Source organism: Aquarana catesbeiana, linkage group LG04, assembly GCF_042186555.1.
Source record: "Aquarana catesbeiana isolate 2022-GZ linkage group LG04, ASM4218655v1, whole genome shotgun sequence".
NCBI classification, from domain to species: Eukaryota; Metazoa; Chordata; class Amphibia; order Anura; family Ranidae; genus Aquarana; species Aquarana catesbeiana.
The window spans coordinates 116,970,350-116,988,071 of record NC_133327.1 but is presented as its reverse complement, the minus strand read 5'-3'; the positions used below and the strand labels follow the sequence as shown (position 1 = coordinate 116,988,071).

Genomic DNA, 17,722 nt, shown 5'->3' with positions numbered 1-17,722 from the left:
AAATTTATTTTTGTATTTTATCAAGACATACTGACCAATTGATGTACAGTGATAAGTTAGGTAGCCCCAAGGAAGTATAGGGAATCCCCAATATGTCACATATCTTCGTAAATATATCCAATAGACAGACCATGCAGTGTCAGGAGTTCTATATGAATTGGCACACTGCCCTCAAGAAAGGACTCAAGGAAAGCAAGAAGCCCTACATTCAGTGGTACAGAGAACTTAATCATGTTAACCACTTGCTTACTGGGCACCTAAACCACCCTCCTGCCCAGACCACTTTTCAGCTTTTAGCGCTGTCGCTTTGAACGACAATTGCGTGGTCATACAACACTGTACCCAAATGAAACTTTTATCATTTTTTCCCCACAAATAGAGCTTTCTTTTGGTGGTATTTGATCACCTCCGGGGTTTTTATTTTTTTGTTAAAATAAAAAAAGACCAAATTTAAGAAAAAACAAACAAAACCGTTTTATATTTTGTTAATCTTGCAAACAGGTCATTTTTCTCCTTCATTGATGTACGCTGATGATGAGGCTGCACTGATGGGTGGCAGTGATGGGCACTGGTAGGTGACACTGATAGGCAGAACTGCTAGGTGGCACTGATGAGGCACTGATTGGCACCACTGGTGGGTAGGTGGCACTCGTGGGCTTTGATAGGTGGCACTGATTGATGGCACTTATGCACTGGTGGGCACTGATTCATGGCACTGTGTGGGCACTGGAAGGCATTATTGGTGGGCACAGATGAGGCGGGTTTCGCCTCTTCCTCTTCGGGACCGATGTCCCTTGCACAGAAGCCGGTGATCGGCTTTTTTTTTTTTTTTTTTAAAAAGGTTACCGATCTTATGTTTACATCACTTGATCAGCTGTCATTGGTTGACAGCTGATCACGCGGTAAGGTGCCGGGATCGATCTGTGATCACCCGAGTCTTATTGACTCGGTGATCACAGCGTGCGCCGCGCGCGCCCTGCAGGGTGCGTGCAAAGGGAGGACGACTATTGACAGCATCCCGGCAAAGTAGATCCGCGCTGTAGCCCTCATTCGGCTATAGCGCGGATCTGAAGGGGTTAAGTTACAGTTCCTGAGGCATTAGTGTCATGTGGAAATCCAGCCATGTTAGACCTCACGTTTTTTTTTTAAACATCCCTTATTCAGATAAGTAGCCTTACAGAAAAAGGGCAAGGCTGTATTCACCAACCCCTTTCACAATGTTAGAGAAGGAGCATTGGGGCTTTTACAAATCAAAATGATCACTTTGCAAGCATAAAATGGTGAACAACGTTCTCCACGCTCTAGTAGGGGGCCTTTGAATTTGAACCACCCCCACCCAATACTGTTGAACTAAAGGGCACTGCCAAAAGATGTGGCTTAAAGTTTATATTTACAGTTCAATTAGTCCAGGCCAGCACTCTTAACTCTCACCAACAGCTTCTGGTCACTGTTTGATTTGGAGCTGTCAGGATGGGCTTCCGATCCTGTGATTACTGTGACAACCAGTCCAAATTATCACATGATCAGTGGCCTGCCTATTGTCCTCTGGAATTCAAAATCCCAGAAAATGCAAGCTGGTTGTAAGAGGTTAAATAATTGATACTTTTAAAACATTGAGATGTTTCATAGCCTACTGTAAACTAAACTGTTGATTATGTTGTCATCTTTACCCTTCTAGCTCTTTAATGAGCTGGTGCAGGAGCAAGGCCCAAATCTGGACCGGACGTCGGCTCACGTTAGTGGTATTAAGGAACTGGCACGTAGGTTTGCGCTTACCTTTGGACTGGATCAGATAAAGACCAGAGAAGCTGTGGCCACATTACATAAGTAAGCGACAGAATTAACAGTTCCCATTTGTGAAGTTGGCTGTACTGAATTATAGTTAAATTATTTGTTCTTCTTAATGGGAGTTTAAATGGCTGTTAAAGCTCTCTGAACTGTGCTAATTAAATTGTTGTATAAGGCGTCTGTTTCTCTTGGATGTGCTTAATGTTCTCATTTCTTATCATTACATTAACTGTGTTTTAAAGGCATGTAATTTGTATGCAATTTATATTCCTTTAATTGGTCATTCCTAGAAATCATTAATGCTTTGTTGTGAAAGACACCCATGTTCACAGAGAATCATTTATAGTTAGTGCTTTATCCCATTTTTTTTATTTTTTGCACAGAGATGGTATAGAGTTTGCTTTCAAATACCAGAATCCCAAAGGTATGGAGTACCCGCCTTTAAATCTTGCTTTCCTGGAAGTATTGAGTGAGTTTTCTTCCAAACTCCTTAGACAAGACAAGAAAACAGTGTAAGTATCACATCAGGATTTTAATTCACACTCTTCCTTCCTTCCTTCCTTCCTTCCTTCCTTCCTTCCTTCCTTCCTTCCTTCCTTCCTTCCTTCCTTCCTTCCTTCCTTCCTTCCTCTTTTTTTAAGATATATTATTAAATGAAGAGGATAAAAAACACATACATTAACAATGGTCTCTCGTACCTCATTATTATATAACAGTATTTTTTTAAAAAAAGAAAAGGACCTACAATAAACCAAATCGAGTGAGAATTTAACAAAATGGACAAGCAACATTCTAGATCTAGGAAAAGTAAGTGGGCCAGAGTCCCAATGATCCCATATCTTGTCAAACATCTTTGGTCTTTTCTGGAGTGAGCTTATAAAGTGGTAAGTTAGCATTGACTATTTGCAGCCAAGTATTAATTGAGGGGGGGGAGAGATCCTTCCAGGCTAGTAGATTGATTGTTTTTTTTCCGCGTAGAAATAAAGGATTAGCAACAGATGTTTAGCATATTTAGAGATAGGAATATCACCAAATGCCTAATAAACCAGGGGTGTACCAGCAGAGAGCCATATGTGGCCCAGGCATGTCTGGCATAGCAGCCGCGGCCTGGCACGAACAAGCCAGGCCACAGCATTAACTGGCCGAAAAACGAACAAACTGTCTAAATGACAGCATTTCGGCCGAGTGTTTTTTGTTTTTTTTTCTTTTTTTCCATGTAGTGTGTGGCCAGCATTAGGCTTCATGTACACTGCTGCTGGTAAACGGACGTTGAGCGTTTTTAGCTGCCCCTGAACTCTCCTCTGTTATCTTATCAGTACATGTACACATGGGCGTTTATAGTTGTCTCTAGGCAGTTGAGTTTAGAAGCATTTTTTGGAAAGCAAAAAAATGTGTTCAGGACGGATGTTCAGAGACATTTGAAATGCCAAATGCCTGCAACAGCTTGTAAATGCGGTTACTCACGTTTAGCTATGTTTCATTTACTTGCGTTTTTAATGGAGGCTTTGGGGATTTTTTTTTTTTTTTTTTTTAAACCGCTTCTAAATGCAAACGCGGCATATAAACGTGGCAAAATGGACATTTTTAAATGTTGGTTATTATCTGTCAAGTTAAATCATTCAGGAGAGGTTTTTAAATGTCCCACGTACATTAAAGTGGTTGTAAAGGTTTTGTTTTTTTTTTAAATACCAAACATGTCATACTTACTTCCTCAGTGCAAGGTTTTGCACAGAGTGGCCCAATCTTCCTTCTGGGGGTCCCTCCACGGCGCTCCTGGCTCCTCCTCTTCTCGAGTGCCCCGACAGAGAATTCATCTCTCGGGTGCTGCCATCGCCAGCTCAGGTAAGGGAAACCTTAAGTAAAGCCTTGCGGCTTCACAGCTGGTTCCCTACTGCACATGCGCAAAGTGTACTGTGAATGGCGCGGTAGAGGAAGGGGGCCGAACTTCTGGATGAGTTTGCCGCGGCCAACTCATCAGCAAGTGGGAGCGGGTACCTGTCAAAACCAGGTACCCTACCCGCTCCCCCTCAAAAGGTGTCAAATGTGGCAACGGAGAAGGGGAGGCAAATGAGTGGCGCTTCCCATTTTAAAACCACTTTAATATGGTTAAACTTATTTTTCACCGGCCTTTAGTTTCTTCTCTAAGTTTTGTATTCCTCTGTCCCTAATCCAGCAAGATATCGGCGGTTTGGCCTCCTTGGCTCTTGCCAAAATCTTCTCTGCCAGACTTGCACATACTTTGTTCAATTCTATGAGTTTGATCTCAGGAATCCACAGTTCCCTTAAAGTGAATGTAAACCCTCACATATACCCAGTGAAGTGAACAGCCACAGGGATGAAACAAATCTCCCTACGTAAGTTTTACATGTGTATCTGATGTCTTCATCTTTATATACTGTTTAGAAAGTGCACATAGTGTTAGATTTTCTCTTCCTGGTTACCACTGCAGTAAAGCCTGGGCATACAGCCAAGACAGCTGATTGGAGGAAAGGCACACACCCCCTCTCCTCATAGGTATAGACTTTCAGCTCTGTCCCTTGAATCGTTTAGCACGTTTCTAATCTATTTATAGCATCCCCCCCCAGCGCAAAACTCCGGTTGCTTTAGGCTGCTTTATCATATGTGATGGAGAACTTGTCAGGAGTTATCAGGCTGATAACGGAAGAAAGGAGCAGGAGACAGCTACGGGACATAGTGCTTTGAAGAGAGATAACAAACCACTGCAGATATGTGTACCCAGCTCAAATTTTATGAATCTGGTTTACATCCACTTTAACCACTTCAGCTCCAGAAAATTTTACCTACTTCCTGACCAGGCCATTTTTTGCGGTACAGCACTGCGTTGCTTTTAATGACAATTGCACAGTTGTGTGACGCTATACCCAAATAAAATTGATATCCTTTGTTTTCCCCACAAATAGAGTTTTTTCTTTTGGTGGTATTTGATCACCTCTGCAGCTTTTATTTTTTGTGCTATAAACAAAAAAAAACTGGCAATTATGAAAAAAAAACACAATAATTTTTACTTTCTACTATAAAACATTCGCAAGAAAAAAAAATGAAAAATCAAACTTCCTCATCAGTCTAGGCCAATATATATTCTGCTACACACACACACACACACATATATATAATATGTATCTCAGATTCTTTTTATTTTTTTCCTTTTTAACATTTACAACAATACAAACACATTAATCAAAATGCATCCCTTGAAACATCACAAATACTACATAAAAAAAAGGAAACCCTGACATCACATCCCAACCCACCCAACACCTTTGGAGCATAAAAGATATAAAGAAAATGAATAAGAAGATTATGCTTACTAAATAGGGTGGACTAAATGTGACCATAAAATATTCCACTTATATATATTTATTATTATTCACGATTTATATAGCGCCAACAGTTTACGCAGCGCTTTACAATGTATAGGGGGACCAACACAAATATAGTACAGTTCAATACAAAAGGTACAGGAGGGCCCTGCTCATAGAGCTTACATTCTAAAGGGAGGGGGTGGTGGTACAAAAGGTAATAGCTGCAGAGAATGATTTGATGGGGGTGGCTCTGGGACAGTTAGGTGGGTGTTGGATAGGCTTCCCTGAATAAATGAGTTTTCAGGGATTTCCTAAAGGTGGACAGGGTAGGGGCTGATTGGACATACTGGGGCAGGGAGTTCCAGAGGATGGGAGAGGCTCTGGAGAAGTCCTGAAGGCGAGCATGGGAGGTGGTAACAAGGGAGCTAGAGAGCAGGAGGTCCTGGGAGGAGCGGAGGGGACGATTTGGGCAATATCTGCAGATAAGGTTGGTGATGTAGATGGGGACGATGTTGTGAATGGCCTTGTAGGTTATGGTTAGAATTTTGAATTTTACGCGGTGGGGTAGGGGAAGCCAGTGAAGGGATTGGCAGAGAGGAGCAGCAGTCATGGATTGGTTAGTGAGGTGTATTAGTCTAGCAGCAGAATTCATAATAGACTGAAGGGGGGATAGCCTGCTTAAGGGTAGGCCATTAAGGAGAGAGTTGCAGTAGTCAAGGTGGGAAATAATCAAGGAGTGAATACGTTGCTTTGTGGTGTCATTAGGAAGAGTCGAATTCTGGAGATGTTGCGGAGGTTAAGGCGGCAGGATTTAGCCAGTGATTGGATGTGGGGGCTGAAGGAGAGGTCAGAGTCAAGGATTACACCCAGCACCCTGGCATGTGTGGAGGGACCAATGGTTGTGGTGTTGATATTAATGGCGAAGTCACGGGGGGGGGGGGGCGCCGTGAAGGAGGTCCTTCACACACACACACACACACACACACACACACACACACACACACACACACACGTGTTCACATATTGTCATATACATATAGAGCAATGCTTATTCTCTACCGGGGGACATAGCCTCAAGCCATTGTGACCAGATGTCTGCAAACTTCCTCATGGAGTTCCTTAAGAAATATGTATTTTTTCAAAAGAAATAATCCTATTAAGATCAGAAATCCAGTCAAAGTAGAAGGATAGGGAGAGGTCCACTTAAGGGCAGTCTGTCTACGGGCCACAAAAAGGGCATGCCTAAAAGTATTCATGATAAGGTGTATAAATAGAAGAATCATGGTAACCCAGTAGGCACGCAAGTGGTTCAACCTAGATATTAACATCCAGTAGTACATTAAGAGTACCAACCACCTCTGCCCAATATTTCTGGCTTTTGGAACATTGCTGCGAGAGATGTATCGGTGTACCTGTATTGCCGCACCTTGCACAGGCTGGCTTAGATCTCAAGCCTATAGCATGCAAAAATTCAGGAGTTCAATATACCCTATGAAGGATAAAAATCTGAGACAGTCTATGTGATGGGGAGAGAGAAACACGAGGCAAAGACCGAATTATGTTGTCCCAAACCTCTTCAGGAATAGGGCCAACATCCTGTTCCCACCCAGCCCTAGAACGAATGGGAAAATTCAATAGGAACTTATCTTACAAAGCCCTGTAGGGCCCTTTGTTGACCTTGCTTGTACTACTTTATCCAGAACAAGGGTCAAAGGAAAAAATACCTCAATTGAAGAAAATTAAACCCGTAGAGCATGGCGTAATTGAAGAAATTGATAAAACCAATTTGACTATAGAGAAAACTCTACCCTCAGCTCTTCGAAAGTTTTCAGGAAACCGTTCTCATACGGTTTAAATAGAGTTGTTACTCAGATCTTTTCCATCTTTGGAAAGAGTTCAGGGAGTCTATCTTTACCCCATATAGGGGTGTATCTGGTAGGATAAGAATTCCCATCATTTTGTTAACTGTATCCCATATTTTACACATTCACTTGAGAGTAGGCATAGTAGTGAGCGAAACATCCCCCGCCCCCAATGCCTCCTCCTATACCTGTAGTGGTGGTTGACCATTAAGCACATGAGAGAATAGACACCAAGCAGGAAAAAGACTGCTCAGAGTCCCATCCTGCACAGTGCTGTAATTGAGATGCAAGGAAATATATCCTCAGGTTGGGGACTGCTAATCCCCCAGAGTTTTTGGGGTGTTGTAAAACCTCCAATTTTATGTAGGTGGGGGGGGTTCACCATACTAAGCCCCTAAATATACTGTTAATCTTAGTAAAAATCCATAGGGGTAGCCAAGCAGGAGCATTCATGTAAAAAATACAAAAGCTGAGGCATCCATATCTTAGGCAGGAATTATATGGCCTACTACTGATTAAAGGCAATTGATTTCAGTTTTTACTTTGGGTTCAAAATCTAGAGAGTAATGGAGCTCAGCAATATTATCTGAAATATACGACTGCGGAGAAGGAGAGATCACTATACCCAGGTACTTAGTGGAAGACCCTACCCTTAAATGAGACACTAGGTGGTAAGGGGTCCGGCTGGGAGTCCAAAGGTAATAGCATAGATTTCTCCCAATTTATACTAAGCCCAGAAAACCTGCCAAACTCTTCAACCTGTTTCATTACTGCCGGCAAAGCTGAACAAGTATTGGTTAGGATAAAAGAACATCGTCTATATATATGATATCTTTTCTTCCATTGCACCTCTAATAAGACCAGTGATATCTGAAGAGGCCCGTATAAGACAAGCCAATGGCTATATGACAGTGGGAAAAAGCAGGTTTGACAATGGGCACCCCGCTTAGTGCCCCGACATAGTCTGAAGGTGGGAGACTGAAGACCATTAACCCTAACTGACACTCATGGAGCAGTATACAGCAACCGGACCTATTGACCAAAGACAGAGCTAAGTCCAAACTTTTTAAGAATGGCCCACAAGTAAGGCCACTGGACACTATCAAAGGCCTTGATAGCACTGAGTGTTAGAAAGGCACGATCTGAGTAGTCCGGAACCTGCATGTTGAGGTAGGTATGCCTAATATTTACCGCCGTTGACATATTGGGCATCGATCCTGTCTGATCATGATAATATGCCTAATAACCTTATTCAATCAAGTAGCAAGTACTTTAGCAAGAATTTTAACATCTGTAGATAATAAAGAAATGGGTCTATAAGATTCAGGATATTGAGGATTTTTATCTTGGGAATAACTATTACAACAGCCTCACCCATAGAGTCTGGAAGCCAACCCATATAGAGGCCCTCATTAAATACATTGAGACGGGCTGGAAGCAACCCTTCACTATATCTTTTATAGATCTCAATGGGGAGACCGTCAATCCCTGGAGCTTTGGAGTTGGGAAAGCTGGCTTCCGCATTTTTCAGTTCTTGTAAGGTAAATGGAGCATTAAGAATTTCCCGATCTGCTGAAGTGAGTACTGGAAAATTAGTAGTAGGCAGGTAAGCAGACAGCTAATCTGGAGCATAGTCTGCCCTAGAGGTTATATAGGTCCTGATAATAAGACTGAAAAATTGATACAGTGGAGCTAGTCTGGTTAGTGATCTCTCCATTCATCAAAGCCGATACATGAGTAGGATTAAATTGAGACCGTACTGCTACATATTTTTAGTGAAAAAAAAAAAAAATCCCAATAAGCGTTTATTGATTGGTTTGCGCAAAAGTTATTGCGTCTACTCTGTTTACTAATTAGGTTACTTCTGAAGGCAACTGGTTCCACTGGATTTTATCATTTTCCTTCCACTTCACAATTATGCGCCACTTTGTAATAACTATGTGGGATGTCCCAAAGCAATGCCAACTGTGGGGAGGGAGACACAAAGCAAATGGCCGCCACCAGGCGTCTGGACCTATACTGCTGCCCGCAGCACACTGCGCCCGAAGGTGGTGTTTTTCTGCCATCTTACATCAATTTGATAAAATCTTGTGAATGTATGTACTGACGACTAGGGATGAGCCGAACACCCCCCTGTTCGGTTTGCACTAGAACATGCTAACAGGAAAAAAGTTCGTTCGAACACGCGAACACCGGTAAAGTCTATGGGACACGAACATGAATAATCAAAAGTGCTAATTTTAAAGGCTTATATGTAAGTTATTCTCATAAAAAGTGTTTGGGGACCTGGGTCCTGCCCCAGGGGACATGGATCATGGAGCAGTGATTTTAATAATGCTTAAAATCGAACAATAAAAGTGTAATATCCCTTTAAATTTCGTATCTGGGGGGTGTCTATAGTATGCCTGTAAAAGGGCGCTTGTTTCCCGTGTTTAGAACAGTCTGACAGCAAAATGACATTTCAAAGGAAAAAAGTCATTTAAAACTACTTGCGGCTATTGCATTGCCGGTCCGACAATACACATAGAAGTTCATTGATAAAAACGGCATGGGAATTCCCCACAGGGGAACCCCGAACCAAAATTAAAAACAAAAAAAAATTACGTTGGGGTCCCCCTAAATTCCATACCAGGCCCTTCAGGTCTGGTATGGATATTAAGGGGAACCCCGGCCAAAATTTTTAAAAAAAAATGACGTGGGGGTCCCCCTAAATTCCATACCAGACCCTTCAGGTCTGGTATGGATTTTAAGGGGAACCCCGCGCCAAAAAAAAAAAACGGCATGGGGTCCCCCCAAAAATCCATACTAGACCCTTATCCGAGCACGCAACCTGGCAGGCCGCAGGACAAGAGGGGGGGACGAGAGAGCGCCCCCCCTCCTGAATCATACCAGGCCACATGCCCTCAACATTGGGAGGGTGCTTTGGGGTAGCCCCCCAAAACACCTTGTCCCCATATTGATGAGGACAAGGGCCTCATCCCCACAACCCTGGCCGGTGGGGGGCGGGGCCACCCGGTGACCCCGCCCCCCTCTGACGCAAGGTGACTTGACGGGACTTCCCTGTGACGTCACGGGGAATGCCACAGGGAAGTCCCGTCATGTCCCGTGCGTCAGAGGGGGGCGGGGTCACCAGGTGGCCCCGCCCCCCGTTATTTAAGAACCGTCAGAAGAGGAGACGCCGTCACACAGCGGGAGCCTCCCTCCATGCCAGCATGGATGCGGAGCGGCCCGGAGAAGAAAATGAAGAAGAGAAGACGGAGAAGAGCGGGAGCCTCCCCCCATGCCATGGGTGCGGAGCGGCCCGAGGAGAAGAAGATAGAAGACGCTGCAGAGGAGATGCTGGACGAGAACGCCGGAGGAAGAACCAGAAGAGGATGAAGGAAGAAAGAAGCATTTAAATAAAGGAATTGTCAAAAACTGTCTCTTGTCATTTTTAACATTTTTGACAGTTTTTTAGTGAAATGGTAGGGGTACAAGTACCCCCCTACCATTTCACACGGGGGGGCGGGATCTGGGGGTCCCCTTGTTAACCACTTCCCTACCCGCCCATAGTCATATGACGTCCACAGATGGGATCTCCCATCCTGGGTGGACGTCATATGACGTCCTGGGATTCCCGGCCATCTAGGGAGCGCGCGCACGCCCGCCGCGTTCCTCGGGACCCGGTGCGTGTGCCCAGCGGCCGCGATGTCCGCCAGGCACCCGCGATTGCCCGTTAACCGGGCCGGCATGTGGATCTGTGTGTGTAAACACACAGATCCACAGCCTGTCAGCTCTGAGGAGAGCGATCTGTGTTCCCAGAACGGAGGAACACAGATCGGTCTCCTCCCCTTGAGCGTCCCCTCCCCCTTCAGTTAGAATCATTCCCTAGGAAATATTAACCCCTCCCCGCCCCCTAGTGGTTAACCCCTTCACTGCCTGTCACATTTACACAGTAATCAATGCAATTTTATAGCATTGATCGCTGTATAAATGTGATTGGTCCCAAAAATGTGTCAAAAGTGTCCGATGTGTCCGCCATAATGTCGCAGTCACCAAAAAAAATCGCGATCGCCGCTAAAAAAAATAAAATATTTTTTTTTAAAAAATGCCATAAATCTATCCTGTATTTTGTAGACACTATAACTTTTGTGCAAACCAATCAATATACGGTTATTGCGATTTTTTTTTTTTTTTTTACCAAAAATATGTAGAATACGTATCGGCCAAAACTGAGGAAAAAATGTGTTTTTTTAAAAAAAAATTGGGATATTTATTATAGCAAAAAGTAAAAAATATTGTGTTTTTTTCAAAATTGTCGCTCTTCTTTTGTTTATAGCGCAAAAAATAAAAACCGCAGAGGCGATCAAATACCACCAAAAAAAAGCTCTATTTGTGGTGAAAAAAAGGACGTCAATTTCTTTTGGGTACAACGTCGCACGACCGCGCAATTGACTTTAAAGTGCGACAGCGCTGAAAACTAAAAATTGGCCTGGGAAGGAAGGGGGTGAAATTGCCCGGTATTGAACCGGTTAAAGGGGGCTTCCAAATTCCGATAAGCCCCCTGCCCGCAGACCCCCACAACCACCGGCCAGGGTTGTGGGGATGAGGCCCTTGTCCTCATCAACATGGGGACAAGGTGTTTTGGGGGGCTACCCCAAAGCACCCTCCCAATGTTGAGGGCATGTGGCCTCGTACGGTTCAGGAGGGGGGGGCGCTCTCTCGCCCCCTCCCTCTTTTCCTGCGGCCTGCCAGGTTGCGTGCTCGGATAAGGGTCTGGCAGGATTTTTGGGGGGACCCCACGCCGTTTTTTTTTTTTTTTTTTTCCCCTTAACCCTTTCATGACTAAGCCTATTTTTGAAATTTGGTGTTTACAAGTTAAAATCCATATTTTTTGCTAGAAAATTACTTAGAACCCCCAAATATTATATATATTTTTTTAGCAGAGAATCTAGAGAATAAAATGGAGATTGTTGCATTATTTTATATCACACGGTATTTGTGCAGCGGTGTTTTAAACGCAAATTTTTGGAAAAGGGATACTTCCATGAATTTAAAAAAATCCAAACAGTAAAGTTACCCCAATTTTTTTGTATAATGTGAAAGATGATGTTACGCCGAGTAAATAGATACCAAACATGTCACGCTTTATAATTGCACGCACTCGTGGAATGGCGACAAACTATGGTAACTATGAATTTCCATAGGCGACGCTTGAATTTTTTTTTACGGTTACCAGGTTAGAGTTACAGAGGAGGTCTAGGGCTAGAATTATTGCTCTCGCTCCGACGATCGCGGCGATACCTCACGTGTGATTTGAACACTGTTTACATATGCGTGCGCGACTTCCGTATGTGTTTTCTTCGCTGCGCGAGCTCGCGGGGACGGGGGCGCTTTAAAAAAATTTTTTTTATTTATTTTTATCCTTTTAAATTGTGTTTAAAAAAAAAATGTTTTTTTTTTTTACTTTTATTGCTGTCACAAGGAATGTAAACATCCCTTGTGACAGTAATAGGTGGTGACAGGTACTCTTTATGGAGGGATGGGGGGTCTAAAAGACCCCCCATCCCTCCTTTACACTTCAAAGTATTCAGATCGCCGAAAACGGGGATTCTGAATACTGTGTATATTTTTAAATTCGGCGCCATTGGCAGCCGAGTAAACGGGAAGTGACGTCATGACATCGCTTCCGCGTTTACATTGAGAAGGCTGGAACAAAGCCGCCCACAGCTTCGTTCCAGCCCGCCCACAGCCACCCGATTGGACACCGGGCCTCCCGATCGCACGGGAGGCCCGGTAAGGGCGGCGGGAGGGGGGGGATGTCCCCTCCCGCTCCTCTGGTATAACAGCCGAGCGGCTTTTAGCTGCACCGGTTGTTATATCTGGATAGCCGATCGCCCGCTCGAAACAACGGTACTGGGATGATGCCTGCAGTTGCAGGCATCATCCCGGTATAACCCCAGAAAGCCGAGTACGCACATCTGCGTACGGTCGTCGGAAAGGGGTTAAAATCCATACCAGACCTGAAGGGTCTGGTATGGAATTTAGGGGGACCCCCACGTTTTTTTTTTTTTTTTAATTTTGGTTCGGGGTTCCCCTGTGGGGAATTCCCATGCCGTTTTTATCAATGAACTTTTATGTGTATTGTTGGACCGGCAATGCAATAGCCGCGAGTAGTTTTAAATGACTTTTTTCCATTTAAATGTCATTTTGCTGTCAGACTGTTCTAAACACGGGAAACATTCGCCCTTTTACAGGCATACTATAGACAACCCCCCAGCTACAAAATTTAAAGGGATATTACACTTTTTTTATTTGACTTTAAGCATTATTAAAATCACTGCTCCTGAAAAAACGTCCGTTTTTAAAACTTTTTTTTGCATTGATCCATGTCCCCTGGGGCAGGACCCAGGTCTTAAAACACTTTTTATGACAATAACTTGCATATAAGCCTTTAAAATTAGCACTTTTGATTTTTCCCATAGACTTTTAAAGGGTGTTCCGTGGCATTCGAATTTGCCGCGAACACCCCAAATTGTTCGCTGTTCGGCGAACTTGCGAACAGCCAATGTTCAACTCGAACTTGAAGCTCATCCCTACTGACGAGCAAGTAGCGGCCTTGCGAATCTAAGCCACAGAGGCTTGGTGATGCACTGCCCATGAAGCACTGACTGCCCGGGTACCCTTCCTTTCAGGCCATAAGTCTGACTACTCACCTGACGAATCCACTTAGCAACAGTAGATTTCGATGCTGTCTGATCCTTTCTAGGGCCTTCCGGCAACACAAACAAAACATCAGTTTTCTGTATCTGAGCAGTCGCTTTCAGATAGGATTTAACCACTTACCGACCGGCCACTGTAAAATAAATAAAATAAAGTAAAATAAATAATAATAAAAAAAAAAAAATTTTAAAGTGCCCTGTCCCGACGAGCTCGCGCGCAGAAGCGAACGCATACGTGAGTAGCGCCCGCATATGAAAACGGTGGTCAAACCACACATGTGAGGTGTCGCCGCGACTGGTAGAGCGAGAGCAATAATTCTAGCCCTAGACCTCCTCTGTAACGCAAAACATGCAAACTGTAGAATTTTTGTAAACTTCGCCTATGGAGATTTTTAAGGGTAAAAGTTTGACGCCATTCCACGAGCGGGCGCAATTTTGAAGCATGACATGCTGGGTATCAATTTACTTGGCGTAACATTAAATTTCACAATATAAAAAAAAATTGGGCTAACTTTACTGTTGTCATATTTTTTTATTCAAAAAAGTGAATTTTTTCCAAAAAAAGTGCGCTTATAAGACCGCTGCGCAAATACAGTGCAAAAAAAAAGTATTGCAATGACCGCCATTTTATTCTCTAGGGTGTTAGAAAAAAAACAATATATAATGTTTGGGGGTTCTAAGTAATTTTCTAGCAAAAAAAAAAACTGTTTTAAACATGTAAACACCTAAAATCCAAAACGAGGCTGGTCTTTAAGTGGTTAACTGCTCTGACTACATCGAGAGAGTATAATAATTTTTCTTCTGCAGAACGGGGTTCTGGGGAAAAAGAGGGTAAGGAAACCTCTTGATTCAGATAAAACCCAGACACTACCTTTGGCAAAAAGGTTGGGTGCGGATGCAGCACCACCTTATCCTTGTGAATGATTAAGCATGGCTCTTTACAGGAGAAAGCAGCCAATTCTGATACACTTCTTGCAGAGGTTATCGCAACTAGGAATACTAATTTCCTTATCAAAAGGATCAAAGAAATATTCCGTATAGGTTCAAAGGGTTGTCTTTGCAACACCGACAAAACCAGATTCAAATCCCATGGGCACAAGGGTATTCTAACTGGCGGAGTTATCCGAGTTACCCCTTGTATGAAGAATGGACTAAAGAATGCAAAGCAAGCGGCCTTTGGAAAAACACTGCCAAGGCCGAAACCTGACCCTTGATTGTACTCAAGGCCAGCTTAATTTCTACTCCTAATTGTAGAAAGGCCAGAATTCTTCCTATGACATACTTACGCAGCCGTGGTAGCAGCTGAACTAGAGGGAATGCATAAATCAGTGAAAACTGATTCCACGGAATCACTAATGCATCTAATGTGAGTGCAAGTAGATCCCTTGTTCTCGCCACATAGTTGTCCAACTTCTTGCTGAACCTGGACGCCAGTAGATCTACGTCCAGCGTCCCCCATCTTTGGCATATGGCCAAAAAGACATCGGGATGTAGAGACCATTCTGCCGGCAACAACTGTTGACGGCTCAGAAAATCTGCCTGCAAGTTTTCCACTCCTGGAATATAAACTGCAGATGGGCAAAGAACATGTTTCTCTGCCCAAGCCGGAATATGGTCCACCTCCCCTTGGGCTGTGTGGCTTCTGGTGCCCCCTTGGTGATTGATATAGGCCACTGCTGTGGCATTGTCTGATTGTATCCTAACAGGAGAATTCTGCTACCTGGTCATCCATGCTATTATAGCCAGGCATACTGCCCTAATCTCTAGGATACTGAAGGTCTTCTCAGACTGACCACTTCCCTTGAGCAGTGGTCTCCTCTAGAACTGCTCCCCAGCCCCATAGGCTGGCATCCGTTGTTACTACTTTCCAGGAAACTAGAATGAAGGATTTCCCCTTCTGTAAATTCCTGGTTATCAACCACCAGTTGAGACTCTGGGGTACCTTTTGGAGCCAGATTCATTGGATAATCCAACGCTTGGATCATTTTGTTCCAAGCAGACAGAATACTGTTGCAACGGTTTTGAATTAAACTGGGCATAGGGAACCGCTTCGAAAGAAGCTATCATCTTCCCTAGTAATCTCATACAAAGGCGAATAGAAGGACCCTTTTTTGCCTTGACCACCTGGACCAGCTCTATTGGAGCATTGACCTTTGCCTGAGGCAAGAACACCCTTTCCTGGGTTGTCTATGACCAGGCCCAAATACTGCAGCCTTCTTACCGGCTGTAAGGATGATTTCTCTAGATTGAGAATCCAACCCAGGTGTCTCGGGTAACTGACTGTTCTGGACACCCCCTGATTTAACCCTGCTATTGACTGGTCTACCAGTAGCAGGTCGTCTAGGTATGCTATTATTACTATACCCTGGCTCCTTAGTCTTGCTAGTACTGGGGCTAACACTTATAAACAGTCTGAGAGCGGTGGCTAACCCGAACGGCAAGGCCACGAGCTGAAAGTGGCGCTGCTCTACCGCAAACCGCAGAAACCTCTGGTGAGCGGGAAATATTGGCACATGTAGATACGCATCCTTGATATCTATGGGTGCTAGAACCTCTCCTCCCCGTAGGGTGGAAACAACTGAATGAATCAACTCCATTCGAAAGGAGCGAATGTTTAGGAAGTGATTCAGATTCCTGAGATCTAGAATGGGTCTGACATCTCCATTAGGTTTTGGTACCATAAAGAGGTTTGAATAAAACCTCATGTCCTTCTCTGCTGAAGGAACCTCTATTATTACTCCCTGATACAGTAATCGATCCAGTGCCAGAAATGACTTTTTCTTTACTGGGTCCTTGGGAATGTTTGATCTTAGAAAACGCGATGGTGGAAACTCTTGGAACTCTAGTTTGTAGCCTACTACAGAGAGGACCCACTTGTCTTGGATTTCCTCTTGCCAAGTTTCTGAAAACCACTGCAGTCTTCCCCCCACTCGATCGAGCGGTGGGACGCCCCTTCACAAGGAAGCCTTGGGATTCTGTTTTGTGGACTTTTGACTCCAGGGCTTTTTGTAGCCCTGTGTCTGGTTATGAGGCCTACCCTTTGCCCCTGACGGTGGAGTCCGTCAAGACTGCCTGGAGGCTGTTGCCCCAGACATCTGAGGAAAAGGTTTAAAAGAAGGCCATCTATTCTTTTTCTTAACCAGCAGAAGGGTACTTTTACCACCTAAAATCTTCTGCATATAGTTATCCAAATCTTCCCAAACAACCTTTCTCAATGAAATGTAAACCCAGCCAAGAGCTTCTTGCATAGTAACTCGGCTGACCAGTTCTCTAGCCACAGAATCCTGCGCATATGTATCAAGATGAGCGCAAGACGAGAGGCCTGATGGATAGAATCCTTCATAGCGTCCACTGCAAAGTATAGGGCCCTAGGTAGCTCAGCTAAACTTTGGGCCTCTACAGTTTGAGCAGGAACTTTTTTTAATAACCTGCTTGAATTCATCCCGAAGGGATTGACAGATGCCTATTGCTGCAACTGCAGGTTATACTACCGCACCAGCTACAGCAAATGAGGCCTTAAGTAGAGATTCCAACTTATCAGCTGGATCACTAAATACTTGTACATTGTCCACTTGGACAAGTTAAACTCCTGTTCACAGAGGAGATAGCCGCATCTACTGCTGGCAAATCCCATCTCTTTTTAGAACTTTTTCTCCATAGGGTAAAGAATTGAAAATCTTTTAGGAGAAAACTGCTTATCTAGGTGATCCCAATCAGCATAAATCAGTTGCTCCAGTAACGGGTGCATAGGGAAAGCATGAGAACCCTGTGGGGGTTTTAGCGAACCCAAGGAGGAGAAGGAAACATCCTCCACCTCTGCAGGAGGCAACTTATATCCAGAACGAGCTAAGTCCATAAGGGATTGGATTAGCAATTTCTGCGATTGCGAAGTTGAGAGGTTTTTCAGACTCTGAATGCTCAGAAGAGGAGTCACCGGAACCACCTCCTCTCAAAGGTAACCCAATATCTGCCCATTGTTGCTCCAATACTGGAAGATCAAGGGCAGGAGAAGGGGGATCTGCTGCATTTTCTCACCTCCTGGGAGGAA

General features: G+C 44.0%; 1 protein-coding gene across 5 annotated transcripts in view; it reads left to right on the top strand.

Moving 5' to 3' along the window:
* Positions 1-17,722, top strand: part of STAG1 (STAG1 cohesin complex component) — a 335,198-nt gene that overhangs the window by 298,170 nt on the left and 19,306 nt on the right. For all 5 annotated transcript variants that reach the window (XM_073625486.1, XM_073625487.1, XM_073625485.1 and 2 more), the window contains 2 exons: positions 1,679-1,827; positions 2,172-2,300. In XM_073625486.1, coding sequence (XP_073481587.1) covers positions 1,679-1,827; positions 2,172-2,300 — 278 coding nt within the window. The remainder of the gene's footprint in view (positions 1-1,678; positions 1,828-2,171; positions 2,301-17,722) is intronic.